The sequence below is a fragment of the Pagrus major genome, chromosome 22 (assembly GCF_040436345.1).
Source record: "Pagrus major chromosome 22, Pma_NU_1.0".
In the NCBI taxonomy this organism is placed as follows: Eukaryota; Metazoa; Chordata; class Actinopteri; order Spariformes; family Sparidae; genus Pagrus; species Pagrus major.
Window position 1 is genome coordinate 3440604 of NC_133236.1, and position 18837 is coordinate 3459440.

An 18837-nucleotide genomic window follows, 5' to 3' on the forward strand; every position below is an offset into this window, starting at 1 on the left:
GTCTCATTGTTAGCATCATCATCATGAAAGGATTTCAGACTTTGTTAGTTAGTATATTGTTGTTGTTGTTCCCACACACACACACAGCTCAGGAAAGATTACGCTGGTTACTAACACACTCAACTGTAAATTACATACAAGTATAAAAAGTTTATTCAGTGGTCAGTTGGCAACAGCAGTGACTGCAAAATCAACCAACATAAATAATGAATAAAAAGCAAAGTGTCATTAAAATGTTAATCAGAGTTATACCTGCTCACATACTGCAGCTTCAGAAAATAACAGGAATGTAAACACACAGTTGAAAAGCAGCAGAAACCCCCCCAAAAATTCAAGGTACAAAAATAATCTCTTCAGTCACAGAATCCACTTCATCATCTAACTGAGGTGCTGGACAGATTCAGTTGCTTCATACGTTTATTGGGCTGTTTAGTGAGGTGAAGCTGGGAAAAGACTGATATTCTGATCTGACACTAGTGTAATCACTAAATCTACATGAAATGTAATTTATCTCCACAAAACAAACATCTGTCAGAGAGCAACAGAGCCCAGCAGAACAACTTGTAATCCATGAAGAGAAAACTCAACAGGACGTATCTGTCGTAGTGACCTTACAGCTCTTTAAACACCCCTGATCAAACTGGATCACCAGCTCCGTGTCCACATCATGTTTACTGTCGTGTTAATCAGCCAGTGTCAGAATATTTGCATTGTGGTACATTTCCACACATGTTCCACTGATGAAATGAGTGAACATGACTGAAATCCTTTTCCAACATGGGAGTGGCTTCGGTCTTTTAGTGCCCATGTTGAAACCCACTGCCCTGTTTCACTAACCTCTGACTTAAACCAGCCAATAAACAAAAGGAAAGTGCAGAATAGGTGATAAATAACCGTTTAATTTTTTTGTGAGTTTAAAATGCTCTTTAAATATGTGATCCCTTTTTATTAAATACTTTTCATAGTGGAGCTCAGTGGGCAGAGACACGGCAGGAGGTTAGTTAAGGGAACTTTGGATCCAAGCAGGTCTTAAATCTAAACATCACAATACAATTTATTTTTGTCTGCTGGCCCAACATTAAGTTTCTGTCTGGGCTACTCTGCTTTAGTTTATCTAGCCATGCAGATAATCGCATTCATCTCTGACATCGTTCTAAACTCCACCTGTTAAATTAAGGTGATGGTGTTGAAAAACAAAACCCTGTTATTGTGTTGAATCAGTTAAAAAGGCAAAGAAACAGATAAAACCATTAAAGATATCTTACACTACATTACAATATATATTACTCAGATCTCATACTAATTCAGTTAAGTTGTAATAAAATAAATACACATCAATAAACTCCATATCATTTCACAGTGACAGTATGACAAAGAGATCCACCAATGAAGGGAAAGGTGATGGGTGTGCTGTTTGTAGAGCTCATCTGATTGGATGACCACTGATTGGCGGCCTGACTAGCCAATTGGTGCCATTGGCTGAGGGGCTCCATGTAGAAAACTAACTTAGATTTTTCTGTCAGTTAAGACGTGAAGCTGAGCCTCCAGCTGAGACGTCTCTTCATCCTTGGGAAACAACGAAAAGAAAACAAAATTATTGTGTTACGTTAACTTATTCTTCATTCTGCAGCTCAGAGACACATCTGACAAATTGAGTCATGATTTGTTTGTTTCTCATTGTAATCGGTGAGCTTTTACATCTTTAGAAGTTGTTGACATCTTCAGAGCCAGTTCAGTCCAGTTTGAGGCCTCAGAAATGTTTCCCAGCTCCTTGTGACACTACGAGTCAAACAACACAATGATTCCTGTTTAAAGTCCTGACAGTCCAAACACACAACAAGAGCTCAACCAACAAATACACCTCAGTATGTTAGCCTTGAAGATGGTTTACTGCTATGACATCATCTGTTAAATGACTCTGAGGTACATGTGGTGAGGTTGGGTACCTTTGCGATGTAAAGCCTCACAGTCTTGGAGAAACCTGGACTCAGTTCCTCTGCCTGCAAGTTCAAACAATACACAAGAGATCATCCCTCCCCTCAAACTGACTATGTATTGTTACAGAGCTGAACACAGTGTATATTCAACTGATATTTAACACGTCAGATTAACATGTGAAGCAGCAGAACTGCATGGACATCTCCAGCAGTGTGGTACCTTCAGGAAGTTCTCCAGGGCGTCATGCAGGGTGGTGCTGGGGGCACTCTGGAACAGAGCAGCAGCTGCCTTCTTCTCCAGCCAGTCCAGAGTGGCTACCTACACGCACACACACACACACACAGTTGGCTGTTCACAGCTGATGTTGGATTGATGGTGGTCATGTGATCAGACTGGAGTCTCACCTCATAGCACCACCTGCCAAGCAGGTAGAAACACATGGGGTCATCGTCTTTGAGGGCGATGGCCCGGTCTAGATGCTCCTGAGGGAAGCACAGATACTCATGATTAACTACATACCACATGTTGACATACATGAAGTGAGCGTGTGTTACCTTTAATATGTGGCTGCTCTTCAGCTTGCTGTGCATGCTCTCGTTCTGGCAGGGGAGTCCTGTCAGCACAGCAAACCTGGAGACAAAGACAACCATACTGTGACATGAAGACAGAACCCAGATCACCAGAGAGCTCTAATCAGTTCACCTTCTTACCATTTGTGACACTCGGCATTCAGGCCGTTCTTCTTCAGGGCCGACTCTGCCTCCTCCCGACCTGCAACACAGCTCACAGGTCACTGACAGAAAGTACAACAGTCACTGTCCACTGGCTCTAACTCTGTCTTATGTTGGGTCAACAGGTTCCCTGAAATACTCTGGCTGCTCTCTGCAGGGTTGTTTTCTCCACAACCTGAGTGGACAGATTTATTTTAGAAGGAGGAGGATGTTCAGACACAAACACTTAAACACAGACTGTTAATGAGGCTCATCTCCCTGCTGTTGTTGTGTGTGTTGTTACTGCTGACTTCACATTACACCACAGAATTTACTGACAGCTCCTCAGCAGCAGATACATAATGTGTGTTTCTACAACTAATGTAGTCAAAAGACCATGTCTGAGTCAGGAACAGTCTACCAAGCTCCAACTGTGGCCATTTTTTCTGTTGGCTGGTAAAACTTGTAAGACTCTCCACCACACTGACAGTTAGTGCTGAAAGGCATTTAATAAGAAGCTCTGCTGAGTGTCTCTGTTGCGATTAGGTGTCCTTTGTCTCCATACATTTATCTCTGCATCTCTAATTTAATGTTGGAGTGTGACACACTCAGAGGGACTTCATGGTGCATTCAGGTGCATGTCTTAAACTCTGAAATCTACACCGCTTCATACAGTAAAGGTGTGCTGACAGGGACGTCACGTTGCGTTCAAGTGCACCTCATAAACTCAGAAGTGTCTGTTCAAACGGCCATGAAGATTGTTTAAAATGAGATATTTCCCTCAGTTGAAATACACAGGCTTACATCTGTTATAGCTGTCTTGTCCATTTGATTTCTACATAGATTTTTAAAATTATATTTAACAAATCTTTTTAAATTGTTCTTAGCAAACTCAACCATATTCTTGTTCAGCAGGTCCCCATGTAGCCTGTATGTTCAGCAGCATTCTTAAATAATTAATTACTAAAGACTTGAGATGTGAAAGATGTGATGTTAATGAATTGAAAATTAAATGTTATTTTGTTATCGCTAATTGTTGGGACCCCTGACTTTAAATAAAAAGAACCCTGCTGGACCAAATGTTTGTTTGTTTTTTGACATTTGAAGGTTTTATATCCTCCTTTCCAATGAAATGATTGATCAGTGGAGCCAAACAAATGCAGATACATCATCTGATCTTCTTTTTAAAAAGAACAAAAACAAAAAAAACTTGAGTAATTTACTTAAGTAGTTAAGCTGAAATAGATTTTTTAAATTGCTGTTCTATAAATGTGATTTATTTCACTGTTTGATTGCTACTAGACCTCAGTGTTAAAGCTGGAGTCTATGTGCCAATGTGTTGACAGCTCAGCTGGATCCAGTGGTCCTGGAAATGAGACTCAACAATCAACTATCTTTCTCCAGAACTGAATATTTATATGGAATTCAAATGGAAACTTTATGAATTAAGCTTCAGGTTCATTTTGATACACTGGAAAAAATGCTGCATGTTGCACCAATGCTAATATTTCAAGTGCAGAATCTGTCTACATAATGACAATGTGAATTTTTGTTTTTACCACATGGTGCAACCCTGATACGGATACCTCACTTTGTGAAGTCTTGCTGAACATCATCATTATTTTTTTATTAGTATTATTAGTATTATTATAAGCAGCCTGAAGTCTTCACCAAAGTTAGAAAGATAAATGTGAAACCACACCAGAGGCTTCATTCTAAAGACAAGCACACATTTGGTGATGATGCTGTTATTTCCTACAGCTGCCACTAGGTGTTACTAAAGAGCCATATTTTGCTGATTGTCCCACTGAAGGTGTCCAGAACCGTCTCTACACAACATCAGCATGATGAAATCATAATGTTGTTCTGAGTAACTCACCCAACATGAGACTGACTGCAACACACAGCACACACAGGTGCCGCTCACTTTGATTGAACTCTGTTTCAGTCAAAAGTTAACATAATCATCTTTATATTGGTGTGTGTGTGTGTGCATGTGTGTGTGACCTTGCTGTGCGTAGCTCTTCTTCTCCTGCTTGTCCTCAGTGGACTCGTACATGTCACTGTAAGCCCGAGCCAGTCGCCATAGAAACTCCCTGCTGTCTCCATACTGTGGCCACAGAACAACATCAGTCAGTGTTCAGAGTCATTCATTACTCCAGAATTGTAATAAGATTACTTTTGCCAAGCATTTTGGGTCATGAAAGTCAAGTTAAGTCTCAATCGAGACAGCCAATCGAGAGCTCCTGCCTGAGTTGTAACTGATGACAGACATTTACAGATCTATGTACGCATTTACAGATCTGTTTACACATTTACAGATTTATGTACACTTACAGATCTGTGTACGCATTCACAGATCTTTGCATGCATTTGCAGATTTGTCTGCACTTGCAAATCTGAATACAGACATACAGATTTTTTTTTTTTACACACACAGATCTGAACACGCACACACAGATCTGAACACACACACACAGATCTGAACACACACACACAGATCTGAACACACACACACAGATTGAGATACGCATTTGCAAATCGTTTTGCAGCAATTATAACTCCATAGTTCTGGTTGTCCTGTTGACTCTGAGTGAGACATCAGCTGCAGTCATTTCCAAAATTACAAAGTGACGTCTTCATCGTGTTTATTCTTTCTGATCAGCAGTCCAGAGAAACAGAGAAATTTAGTTCACATGAGCCACAGTAGAGCAGTGAATGTGAGGTGTGAGCACTACTGTTTGGGACTGTGACATGGTAAACTGTCAATCATTTTCTATTGATAACTAAGAAGTTAGTATCTTCACTAAGTGTAACTATATTTTTGACAGGTGTATGAGAATAACACATGCGGACATAATATTGTAATAGTTCAGCTCTAGTGTATCATCACATGAGCAGTCAGTCTCAGTGGTGTCCCTCACCTCTGCTCTGTTGTCCAGCAGCAGACGGAAGCCCTCTACCTTTAAACTGGCGTCTCCTGTGTGGAGGATGTCACTCTGAGCCAGGAGGAGAGCCAGCTCCCCACTGGGAGCTTCGGTCACCAGCTGCAGCCTCCCCTCATCTTCATCCTCCTCATCCTCATCTTCCTCCACCTCCTCTTCCTGGGACTCCTCATGGCGCAGGGTAAGGACAGTGGCACAGCTTCTGTCCTCGTCTTCCTCTGACTCCTGTTCAGGCTCCCGCTCACCCTCCTCTCTGTCCGTGTCACGATCTGTGTAGTCAGACTCAGCATAGGCCGTCGAGTACCTGCAACACACACAGAGGATCGGTGGAGAATCATGAGGTGATTCTCACAGCACTGAAAAATACTCTGCAGGGGTTTATTCTTCTCTTTGAAACTATTCACAATGTTTATGACACAAGCTGAGGTCTGGTCCAGAGTCAAAATGGCTCCATCACAAAAGGTGAGAGAAATAATATATGTTTTTTTATGGCTTTTTTTTTTTTATCAAAGTATAATCAAAACTGCATCATGACCAAGTGCAATATCCAAACTGCAGGAGCTGTGATTCTTTGATACGTGTGAGACAAACAGCATTATAATAAAGTACTGCAGTGCTGCAGAGACGTCCACTCTGTGTCCAGTTAGAATACAACTGCTGTGAAGAATTAAACATAAGAGTGCTCACACAGAAACACCATCAGGTTGACCTCAGAACCGTTTGAAGAAATATTTCATTTCTGAGTCGGAGCACCAGCGGGCTGAAAACACAGAGGTTCCGGCAGAAACATTTAACCTGGGTCAACTTTTACTACGACGCGAGGCAGCCTCATCCAACAATCACACACATCCCAGTACATGACTGTGAGGTGAATACTGCTACAGTTTACCTCAGGATCGTCAAGACGAAGGTTAAAACAGTCCCATTGTGATGACTGTCCAGAGCAGTAAAATCATTCCTCACATTATTTTAAAGGGATAGTTCGGATTTTTTGACATGAAGTTGTATGACATCCTCACCATCAGTGTCGTGCATCAGCAGTGACTTTCCCCCCACTGCGTCCTGTGAGCCGAGGTCTGTCCCGCTGTTGTTGCTGAAGAAAGTAGTTACGGCTAGTTTGCGGTGTCACGAAGATAAAGCGTTTTGCTTCAAAAAACAATATCCGTTCAAAAGAGTAAAACATTTGCATCACAAAATCGTTTATGACAAAAAAGTCAGACCTCACGATCACCTGGCACTATTTCCCCTCCCTTCGTATCACTGCGCGCTTCCGCCTGTTGACACACGGCACCGCTCCGTCAGCTGTTTCACGGTGTTTACATGCTCGGATGTGCGAGAGAGCTAACGTGAGAGCTAACGTGAGTACTAGCGAGATTATTAGACAAGAGGATATATAAAAATGGTGCGGATTTGCGATTATCCGGGTTGCAACAACAAAGATCACACCAAGTCGCCGTATATATTTCACCGCTTTCCTGTCACGGACATTGCTATTAGGCAACTTTGGCTTCTTGCCATAGGCTTGAACATTGAAGCGAGACTGCCAAGGGTGAAAAAGCTTCATGTGTGTAGTGCACACTTCAGCAAGGACGATTATGTTCCTACACGCCCAGGAAAGAGGAAGAAACATGTTTTGAAGAGCGCTGCTGTGCCACGACCCCAGGTAAGAACAACTATCTACAAGCTAAAGATGGTGCCTTTTTATATGATGGCTGTTATTATTATTGTCAGCAACTATGTACTGTCTGTACAGGTCCAACTTCAGCTTGGACCGCTTCTCTGTCTCTCTCCTCTCTCTCTGCCCGTTCTAACTCCATTTGACGAAGCTCGGTGTCTGTGTATTCGGGTTCATAAAGATATCCCTTTGGCTCTGTGGTAAAAGGAATGTCTTCATCACTCGTTTCGTAGTCAGACATATTTACGTTTACCATCCGAGCATGTAAACACCGTGAAACAGCTGACAGAGCGGTGCCGTGTGTCAACAGGCGGAAGCGCGCAGTGATACGAAGGGAGGGGAAGTAGTGCCAGGTGATCGTGAGGTCTGACTTTTTTGTCGTAAACGATTTTGTGATGCAAATGTTTTACTCCTTTGAACGGATATTGTTTTTTGAAGCAAAACGCTTTATCTTAGTGACCCCGCAAACTAGCCGTAACTACTTTCTTCAGCAACAACAGCGGGACAGACCTCGGCTCACAGGACGCAGTGGGGGAAAAGTCACTGCTGATGCACGACACTGATGGTGAGGATGTCATACAACTTCATGTCAAAAAATCCGAACTATCCCTTTAATTACTTTACAACCTCATAAAACTTCAAACTCATGGATCTGTTACTCCAGTTGACCTTCGTGGATTGTATTTCAACCTGAAACAGTCACCAGCTCAGTCACTTGTGCTCATTTATTTTCTTTTTTTTTTTTTATATATATTTTATTTTTATTTGGAAAGAGCAAATGTGTGCAGTTATACACATAATACAAATACAGATACAAGATTATTTCCTCTTTTTTTTTTGTGGCGTTTTTTTTCTTACTCACTTCAACATCGCCTCTATTACCATTATTTTCTGTTTAACTTCTTTCCCCCAAAAACTTTAAGCCAGTTCCCTTCACTCACCAGCCCATATATACAAAAACAAAAGATAAGAAAAAACTATGAACTAAGAGCCAGAACATAGAGAATCTGACACTCCAAACTATTTACACTAATGGGGAGCCTACAGTAAGGAAAGAAAAAAAAAAAAAGGCCTTACACTTTAGAAAACATTTAAGCAATTCAGAGAAGTCATAAAAATTCTGCTCTCGTTGCGGTAATATAATTGATCCATTTATTCCAAATACAATAAAATTTGTTTTTTCTTATATTTATTATGTAGGTTAACTTTTTCATTTTAAAGATTTCAAAAATAATGTCAATCCAACCATGCAAAGAAGGTGGAGCTGAAGTTAGCCACTTTTTAGTAATATTTTTCTTGCTTGCCGCCAGAAGGGCCTGCAGCAGTTTTTTATCACTTCTCAGTTTCAAATTATTGACATTTCCCAAATAAATACTTTCAAAAGTAAATGGTATATCAATTCCAAATACAGAGTTTAGAGTCCTATGAACCTCTTTCCAATATGTATTCAGTTTAGGACAGGCCCAAAATATATGGTAATGGTTGGCTTCATCTGAGCCACACTGTCTCCAGCATATTGGCATATTTGCATATTTACCCTGGACAGGGGTCTTGAAGTATCTTACGACATTCTTCCAACAGTGCTCTCGCCAAAATAAGGAATTAGTTGAAGACCACTGAAATGTCCAAATTTCTCCCCAATGTTCCTCAGAAATAGCAATAGCTGCCTCCTTTTCCCATTTCTGTTTTATATACAGTGTTTTACATTTGTCTGTGGTAAAAAGAGCATTATATATTCTGGAAATCATTTTTCGGATCAATAAAGTGTACGATGATTTCAGTATTTCATAAAATGCTATGTCAGTCTGTGAGAAATTGGAGGTTTTGCATTTTGAGGTAAAGCTGTGTCTTACTTGAAGATATCTGTAAAAATCGTTTGTTCCCAAGTCATATTTGTTCTGAAGATCCTGGAAACTGAGAAAGACATTATTTTTGGCAAATGAAAAGTATGTTGTAAGGCCCTTTTCTACCCACGATTTAAAAGTGAAATCTCTTCTATTAGGAGGGAAATCAGAATCAAATGCACACCATCTAAATAAATTTACCATCTTCCGAGTCTTTGTTAAATCAATCACCTTATTCCAAATTTGTAATGTGAAATGTATCCAACAGTTTCCAGGCTCTCCAATTTGTGACAGCAAAGTTCTGTCACCTATCACAGCTTGCAATGGGAATTTGGTTACCATTTTGATCTCTAATTCTTTCCACTCTGATCTGTACTCTTCGTTGCACCAGTAAAGGAGAGGAATTAACTGAGATGCATAGTAATAGTATCGTGGGCATGGGAGGGCCATTCCCCCCTCTTCTTTCCGTAATTGCATTGTACTATACCTAACACGTGGCTTCTTTCCCTGCCAGATAAACCGTGATATCTGTTTGTCCCACTCCCTAAATTGACTTTCAGGCACTTCTGTTGGGAGTGTTCTAAACAAGTACAGTAGTTTAGGGAGCACTGACATTTTAATAGCATTTACTCTGGAGGTTAGACTCAAAAAGGGGATAAGGCTCCACCTATGTAAGTCTTCCTTAATCCTCAATGACAATGGCTCATAATTTGTTTGTAAAAGCATTGTTAAATCTTTGGTCACTGTCACACCAAGATATTTTATCCTCTGAGCTTCCCAATTTAAATTATAACCATTTTGTAAGTTTGTTGAAGCTGTGAAGTTTAGTGTCATAACTTGTGTTTTTGAAATGTTTAGCTTGTAACCCGATAAATCTCCAAATTCTTTTAGCAGAGTCATTAGGCCATTGAATGATTTCTCTGGTTCCTCCAGGTAAACTAACACATCATCGGCAAACATCGCCAACTTGTGTTCAATTCCTGCGACTGTAATTCCTTTAATTTGGGTACTTTGCCTTAACAGTTGTCCAAGAGGCTCGATAAATATTACAAATAAAAGCGGAGAAATTGGGCAGGCCTGCCTGCTTCCTCTTTTCAACATGAACTAGTTTGTGAGATCACCGTTAACCTTTATCCGTGCCTTTGGTTTTGAATACAGAGATTGAATCACCTTTATAAAATTACTATGAAATGCCAATTTATCCATTACTTTGTAGAGAAAAAGCCATCTTACAGAATCACAGGCCATTTCTCCATCGAGACCATCTATTAAGGCACCAGTTTTCTCCCGTATTACATGGTCAACAATATGTAAAGTCCTTCTTATATTGTCCATTGTCTGTCTCTGTTTTATAAATCCTCTCTAATCCAGATTGACTATCTCTGGTAATATGTTCTCTAATCGACGTGCTAAGATGGAGGTAAACAGTTAATAGTCCACGTTAAGGGCACTTATAGGTCTATAATTTCCACATTCCTGTTTGTCTTTATTTTCTTTTGGAATAACCGAAATGATAGCTTCACTCCAGGAGGGAGGCATCTCACCAGTCTGTAAAACCCATTTGAAAGTCCTTAATAATAGCGGTGAAATACTTGTTTTCAGACATTTATACCACTCTCCTGTGTACCCGTCTGATCCAGGAGATTTTCTAGATTTCAATTTCAAAATTGCAACATTTCCTTTTTTGATTGTAATAGGCTTAACTAGCATTTCATTTTGAAAATCCTTAACTTTTGGAAGCTCCAGACCATTCAGGAACACATTGATACTCTCCTCACTTGTAGCTGCAGGCTGCGTGTATAATTTGTGATAAAACGTTTCAAAACATTCTTTAATTTTTTCCCTTGAGTCCTCAATTTGGCCGGTTTTAGGATTCTTAACCTTATAAATCGTGTTCTCCATTTGTTGTTTACGCAACTTATAAGCCAGGATTTTTGCTGATTTTGCACCAACTTCGTAATTTTTTTGTTTCAAAAATGTCAATTTCTTTTGTATTTCCATAGTATAAATATCATCTATTTGCCTTTGTATTCTTTTTATTTCAGATCTTATTTGAGTATTAGTATTTTGACTATCCCTAGTTTGCATTTGTTTTAGCTTTTCCTTTAAAAGTCCACCAAATGTTTACCTCTACATTTTTTCATGTACACGGTTAGGGAGATAAGTTTCCCTCTTAGCACTGCTTTCAATGTGTCCCACAAAATTGTAGGCTTAATTGTGCCGTCATCATTAATTTCCAAATATTCTTTGATGTCTCTCATAATTTTCTCAACTGTTTTTGAGTCATTAAGAATATATGAATTTATTCTCCAAAGAGTCTTCTTTATGTCCCCCTTCAAGTCTACTACTAAAATTATTGGGCTATGGTCTGATATATCAATTGTTGCAATTTGGGAGTCCTTTATCCTAAGCCTATCCAAGCTAAATACAAAAAAATAATCTATCCTGGAGTAGACGGAATGTGGGACAGAGAAATGTGTGTAATCTCTAGTCTGCGGATGCATATCTCTCCACACATCTAAGATTCCCAGCTCCTCCATGCTCTCTCCTCATGCTTGTTTTCTAAACACTCATGGCACATGGCACTAGTTAACTGTCTATAATTGTCTTAGCAGGGATGATCTGATGGGGCCTCTTAAGAAGTTTTAAAGTGCCCACGGCTGTAGCAGACCTGGACGTGGTCCTGAACACTGTTAAACCACTAATGGACTCTTTACTCAAGATGGCAAATACATGACTCAAAATGAGTTAGGGATATTGGGATATGGGTACATATATACATTTGCGTGGATATGCAATAAAAGTCAAATGAAACATGTTGCATCATTTTTGGGGACCAAAAATATTCAAAAAACACAAAATAAACATTCAGATATGTCACTGAATAAACAATCTATCCCAGCATCCCTCACTCATTCTGAGTAGAGTATTTCCACCTCCTCATCTTCCTCCCCACAAACCAAACACACTAACAGCAACAACAACAACCCTTTAAAATGTTGATCAGTGCAGCTTTAAAGTGATAATGATCAAATGACTGTGAAACAGGAAACAGGACACAGAATATTAGACAAACTACTGACACAGCTTCTTTACAGCGTGTAGTATAATGTATGAGATGGTGTCTCAGAAACACTTACCCTCCTTCGCTGGTTTCTTCATACGTGCTGGCCATGCCCTGACTGGCTGTGAAGTAGATGGAGCTGGAGCTGGTGGAGTCGGTGCGCTCCCTGTGGACCACATGGCGCCGACGACGAACCCGCTGACTATCCTCCACTCCCTTCCTAAAAATGAAACAAGGAACAGACATCAGTTCAACATACCAGCAGCCTCCATGTGTGGAGCCAGGCCCACTTTGAAGGTTCACTCTTACCCCTTTTTGCTGGTTCAGAGCCAGTACCACTCTAGAACCAGTTCTTTGCTCTCAGCCAGGAAAACTGGTTCCAGAGTGGCACCAACATGTTGCTGGTCTAGAACAAAGAACCACTTACATCAGAGGCTGGGGGCGAGGTTATCATGACCGTCATTTTTAAACACCAGAGCTAGTGTAGTGTGTTCTGACTGATCCATGGGAGCATAAACAACAGATCTGAACTATTTTAACTAATCACAGCAGCAGTCGTCAGAGGACCGCTCATGTTTGGATGCTAATGGAGACATGCAGAGCAGGAGCAGCTCTTGTAAAGAGTCGATGTAGTTCGCTGTCGCTGTTCCTAACAATGCTGAGACCTGGAGATATATACAGTGACTGAATGATGTGACTCTACCATGAACCAGCGCCAGCACCAGCTCAGAACCAGCATGTGATTGACTTTGGTGGAAAAGAGGTCTCTGACTATTGTAATGCTGCACTCTCTTTAGACAGGACATGCAGCTGCTACAGCTTAATCTGTGGCTGTCAGTCAAAGACTTTAAGGAGCTCCTGTAGACATGCAGACTTATCAGCTCTCGTTGTGTTGGAAAGTAGCAGCCATATTTAAAACCCTGCAGCCTGATGTACAACTATGTAAATTCTAAGGCTGTGTCATTTGAATGTAGTCTTAAAGCAACACTAGGTAGTTTTTCGACCTTAAAATAATGTTTCTAAACTCAGTTAAGTGGTAGAAAACGCTGGCAGAAACCGCACTGTGTAACTTCTCAGAGCGGGTCGGAACCTATCTGACGTAAAGGCGTCTAGTGCGACCTGCTTTACGGCATACGTCAAACGTTTATTCATCGGTGGATTTGGCCAGCAGCTACTTGGATTTTTCGTAAACCAATGCCATGGGCGAGCCAGCTAAAAAAGCCAAGAGGGTACTGTCTGAGGAGGCGAAGAAAAGAAAAAGTGATAGAACTGAGCCCGGACACAAATATTTGACCAGCTTACACTCAGTGGCGCGAGCTAAGTAAGAAATGGGTTTCAAGACAGATGGCGACCTAGCCTTGATGCTACTGGGTTTGTAAGTCATATATTACATATATACATATTTATTATCTTACCGACTTTTACTTTGAGTTGATTTGTTGTCATGTGGTGTTCACTGGGGCACTATTTGTCCACAATTTATCACCATAATAAAGCCGGGAGATAATCTAATGCTGTCCGTTTCGATAGCTTGCACGTTTTCATGTAGTGACTGTAAACGATGACTAACTTACTAAAACACTATGAATGTCTTGTCTTGAAAAGTTGCAGATTCCTTAGTTCATGCAGATAATCAACGTAATTGTTGAACAGTGTGGTCGGGAGGTAACGTTAGGCTATTGTTGTTATCGGTAACGTTAGCATGCTACTTACTGTTGTCGTACCGAGTTGGTTGTAGTAATTACAAACACAACGTCAACTTGCGATTGTATTTAGTAACTCCCGAAAACATAGTTATATTTTCAGACGTTACTAAACACATTCATGCCCATGTCACGTTTTGGAAGTAACTTAGTCGGTGCAATCACTATAACCAACTCGGTATGAGAATAATTCTAGCATGCTAATGTGCTGTGCAGCCTATATGCTAACAAACTACCAACTGCCCTCTCTGAATCTAGCTTGTTGTTGGCACTCAATTGAGGTTTTTTCAGACGATTTCGTGATTCGTTTTCATACCATCGCTCACCTTTTTTTAAAAGGTAAGCACCTCACAACATATATTTATGGCCTTTTTAACTTAATTGCAATAACATAAATATCATGACCATTAATTAATCTTTCAGCCAATTTTATCCATCTCAGTGTATCTTATTGTTTTAATCCAATTATTTTTTTAATAATCTGTTCTTGTTGGTTTTATATTCACTGATGTTTAGTAGTTTAAGCAGTAGATAACCTTATAATGTACCTCAAATCATGAAATTAAAAAAATTCAGCGCTCTTAAATCTCATATATCAGCTTTAAATCACTCGAAAATGACAGATCTGAGTTGTCTCATATAAGGTTATTACTAAATTAGCTACTGACCACGAAGCTAGCCTGTGTCACGTTGTCCTGGTCCGCTCGCAGTTTGGATAAAACTGCTTGCTGGCCACTCAAACTCCGTCGGAGAGCGGCAACTTTATAAACTCGCTCTTGTCCTTTCAAGGCATCCAGTTTAGCATGTTTCGCGCTGTAATGACGCTCAAGGTTTGCCTTTTTCATTACGGCCAGCGCGTCGCCACACACCAGGCACACGGGCTTGCCTCTCACTCCCACAAAGAAGAATTCATAAGTCCATTTGTCATGGAAAGAGCAACACTCCGCATCAACTTTTCTTTTTTTAGTAGCCATGTTCCGTTTTAGACAACGCTAGTCTCTTCTCGTTGTTGTCACCTGTCAATCACTGAAGATACGACGCGATGACACGCGATGACAGTTACGCTGATGTTGTGTTCAATGACCTTGATCATGGCCCGGAAAGACAGACACCAGCCCCTGGGGCATTTAATTGCACATTTGAAATATTTTTTACTGAATTAATTGTTTGTGGGTTTACTTATGGATTGCCTCGCGGGCCGTATATGGCTCGGAGGCCGGAGGTTCCCCATCCCTGCTTTAAAGCAACACTCTAACTTAGTGACAAGAAGTTGCACCATATGAGGCATACATTATTAATGTAGAGAGATATTCACCTGAGCAGACTGATGGGAATTACCTGCCATATTTACCCAGTTACTCCTTACTGTACTGTACAGTTACTGTTAATCGGACCAGAGTACAAGTATGACTTCACGCTGCATTCACATGAGATGGGAAATCCTGCTGGCTTGAGTTGCATCGAACAGAAACATTTGCAGATTCTATTTATCAGGATCTACTTATCGATTATCGGTCTGGCCCATTCTCACTGAAGGTCTATGCAGTATGTAGGCCATATAGAGTTATCAGCATTAGACTGACACAGTTCCTAACCAGTTAGAAACTCCTCATGGTATATTTCAGCAGAGAAACTATTTCCCTTCTAAATATGTTAAAGAACAAAACAACCTTTGGTCTGGTCACCAGTGCTTTCAAATGTTCTAGTTTCATACAAATTTGCTTTCAGATAAAAAGTCCACAGTTTGACCCACTCTCCCCTGTTTGGATCAGTTACAGACATGTTTTAAAGATATATCATGATTATATTGATAATTTATTTCCCAGTAATTTAGTCGATACAATTTCAATCACTTGAGTCACAAGAGTACTGGGTTTAAAATGATGTTCAGTGTTTCCCACAGAATCAGACTTTAATTGTAGTGTTGGCTGTCCAGCTGGGGTGCCATAGAGCATGCGCACTCGAGACTTCCACCGCAGACTTCGGCTAACTTCCAGTTTATCGCCAACTAACTTGAATGAGGATAAAATAATTTAATCGGGCGGCTCTTCTAGACTCTCATAATTGTATTGGACCAATTTGCTCAAATTCTGACAGTAAAACGAGTCATTTTGCGGGGGTTGTGCATCTTTTATTACCATTTTACAGATGCATCTTTCACAATGTTAGCTTATGGGAAAAAGTCCCCAGTGCATCACATGGCGATGTAATAACACAGCTTGGCCATGACAAAAACTGGCTTCAAGACTCGGCGCTCTTTGTGGGGGCTTGATCTCGACGATGAGGCCAGCCGTCTTCTTTGCAGAGGAAGTTACGGTCAAGCCAACTGCTTTAAAAAGTCCTCCTCCTCTTCTTCGTTGGTTTTACCGGCAGACTAAACACCACACCGCCATCCACTGTATCGGAGTATATAACATCAAACTATTCACTGACGGGTGTGCTGTCTTGAGTGAGTGAGAACGGGATGCACCGCTCCAAAAATACAAAATCAATATGTGGCGGGCAATGTTGATATTGTGGCGGACCGCCACAAATAAATTAATGTGTGGGAAACACGTTAAACATGTTTGTCCACACAAGATGATTCTGTTATGATGGCCTATGATAGGTTCAGTACATACTATGTCAAGGTTCAGTGGGGCAGATAGACGCTGTACAGCTCAGCAAACTCTCACTCACTTCACATCCTGGATGATCTGCACGGCGATGTCCTGCAGTCCGCCCCTCAGCTCGGCCACCTCGGAGCGTAGGGAGGCCACACAGTTCAGCACCTGGTCCAGTTGGTTCCTGAGCTCCAGCTGCTGTTCTGGGGAAAGGCCCTGCACCACTGCCTCCACCGCTGCCAGCGCCTGCTGCTGGGCCTCCAACTCTGGAGGAAGACACAACGACACACAGCATGTTAGACATGTGAGAACTGAGACTTGAACTAACTGCAACAGGACAAAGACACAGCTCTAAACAATGGTCTGGCTTTAAGCTTTCCTCCATTGAGCAGTGGACAGAAGATGGTGAGTGTTAGTACATGTTTTGTTGGATTCTATGGCAGCAATAAAAACTTTGGGGGTGAAAAGGCTACCCCTCTAAACTTTCTCTGGGGGGGGGGGCTACCACTATTACACAGCTCACTGCAGTTTTGTATGCATTCAAAAGAGCCTTCTTTTAGTGAATGGGTCTATTTGTGGGGTAACTGTCTCTATGATGAATATTTATGCTTCAAATGAAAACAACCCAACATGATTAAAGAAGATGTGTGAAATAATTATAAAAAAGGCCAAAGGATTTATTTTGATTGGAAGTGATTTTGTCCAACAGGCCTGATAAAAGTCCACCTTTTGCTCCACCTTTGAGGGTGAATTAGGTCTCATGATGCATGGAGACATACACACCAAGAGCCCAGATTACACATTTTAATCACATTCACACTCCTCCTATTACACAACTGATTATTTGTTGTGCTGCAAGTGAGTCTTTGAGAGTCCTGGACAGTAAAATACATAATTTAACCTGAATTGACCGTTTCCCCCTGAACCTGGGGCCGATTATCACTCCAGCCCTAATATATAGATATATCTCTTGAGTATAATATATAATATATTATACTGCAAATCCTCTGCTTTCACTTTCACATACATCACAGCCCCTTTAATTCAACTCAATAATACACAGCTGGACCACAAACACACACACGTTCCTGATGAGCTGGTGTCAGTACCAGGCGCAGCAGAGTCAACCCACCCTGAGCATCCAGCGTCTCCTGCAGCAGCGCTGCTCCGTCCCCCCCGTCGAACAGCCGGGGAAGTGTCCGGGCCTCCAGCACCACTCTCTGGGATCTTCTCCTTCTGATCTCTCGGTAGATGATGACGGCAATCAAACCCAAACCTGCTGTGGCTCCGACAGCGAGACCGATCAGCCCGTTCCTCCCGAGCGGCATGTTCATGTCTCCTCACTCCGCAGACTCGTTATAAACTGCCGTTAACGTCACTTCCTCATAAACACCAGCTTCATACGTCACCAACCGTGTCTGCCGTCATGACCCTCAGGATGTCACGGACACAACGTTAACGGTCCTACTTCAGTGATCAACAGCTCACTGTTAGCATGTTAGCCTAGCGTCATTAGCCTTTCGCTCCAGCGCTCAGTGTCTAACAACACGGTATTAATGAACTGAACGCGAGTGTTAAACGTTCTCTGGAGCTCATCTGTGTGTTATAAAGACGACACGCTGTCAGCTCACCTGTGTGTTATAGAGACGACACGCTGTCAGCTCACCTGTGTGTTATAGAAACGACACTGTCAACACTCTGCTCACATCATATGAAGAACTGAAGGGTCATCTGCTGGCAGCAGTGATGCTGTGAAACATCAGCACCTCTGTGTCAGTCAGCGAGGCTGGCGTGTGGGCAATGTACTTCCGGTTCCTTACAAAATAAAACGTGAAAGTGGGCTGCAACGTTTGGAGGACCATTTCGCCACGACAATGCGTCAGGCATTATAACAATAAAACACTACATTAGTATTTTTATTGTTTTGTATTGATTTATTGTTATTCACATTCATTGGTATTACTAAGGAATGTCTCAATAATGAGACACTGAGTCAGAAATTTTAGATGCTATGCCAAAATAATCAGTCTGATTAACTAATCTTAATCCAAGGTAGACTATTTATATGAGACGAGACAGGTCTCTAAATCAAAATTAGGATTTACTATGATAAAAAAAGGCCTGTCTTAGTCCTTTGTTTTTATTATCACAATCCTACAGACAGTATGTGACAGTTTTAAAGCTAATCTATGACTTGCTCTGTAGCTCTCTTCATAACACATAGACACAGGTCGGTTCTTTGAAACGGGCGTTTATTGCTTGTGCATGTCTTGTTTCTCAGATGCATCCACGTCTTAGTCACGCCGTGAGAACTATAATTATGAATGAACACAATACAAAAATGCATCAACAATT

At 41.1% G+C, this 18837-nt stretch overlaps 1 protein-coding gene across 2 annotated transcripts; it reads right to left on the minus strand.

Moving 5' to 3' along the window:
* Positions 1-126: 126 nt before the first annotated feature.
* Positions 127-18280, minus strand: rmdn3 (regulator of microtubule dynamics 3). 2 transcript variants are annotated; one of them, XM_073492651.1, is made up of 12 exons: positions 17615-18280; positions 16559-16748; positions 12253-12396; positions 5573-5897; positions 4656-4758; positions 2649-2709; positions 2493-2568; positions 2343-2420; positions 2158-2256; positions 1947-2000; positions 1699-1779; positions 127-1566 (listed from the first exon to the last, which is right to left on the minus strand). In XM_073492651.1, exons 1-12 carry the CDS (start codon positions 17814-17816, stop codon positions 1507-1509), a joined length of 1473 nt encoding a protein of 490 aa, XP_073348752.1. In that variant the 5' UTR covers positions 17817-18280; the 3' UTR covers positions 127-1506. The 2 variants fall into 2 exon arrangements, with proteins under 2 accessions (XP_073348752.1, XP_073348753.1); XM_073492652.1 differs by having other exon boundaries at positions 1419-1566; positions 5612-5897; positions 17615-17889.
* Between the last annotated feature and the right edge of the window lie 557 nt (positions 18281-18837).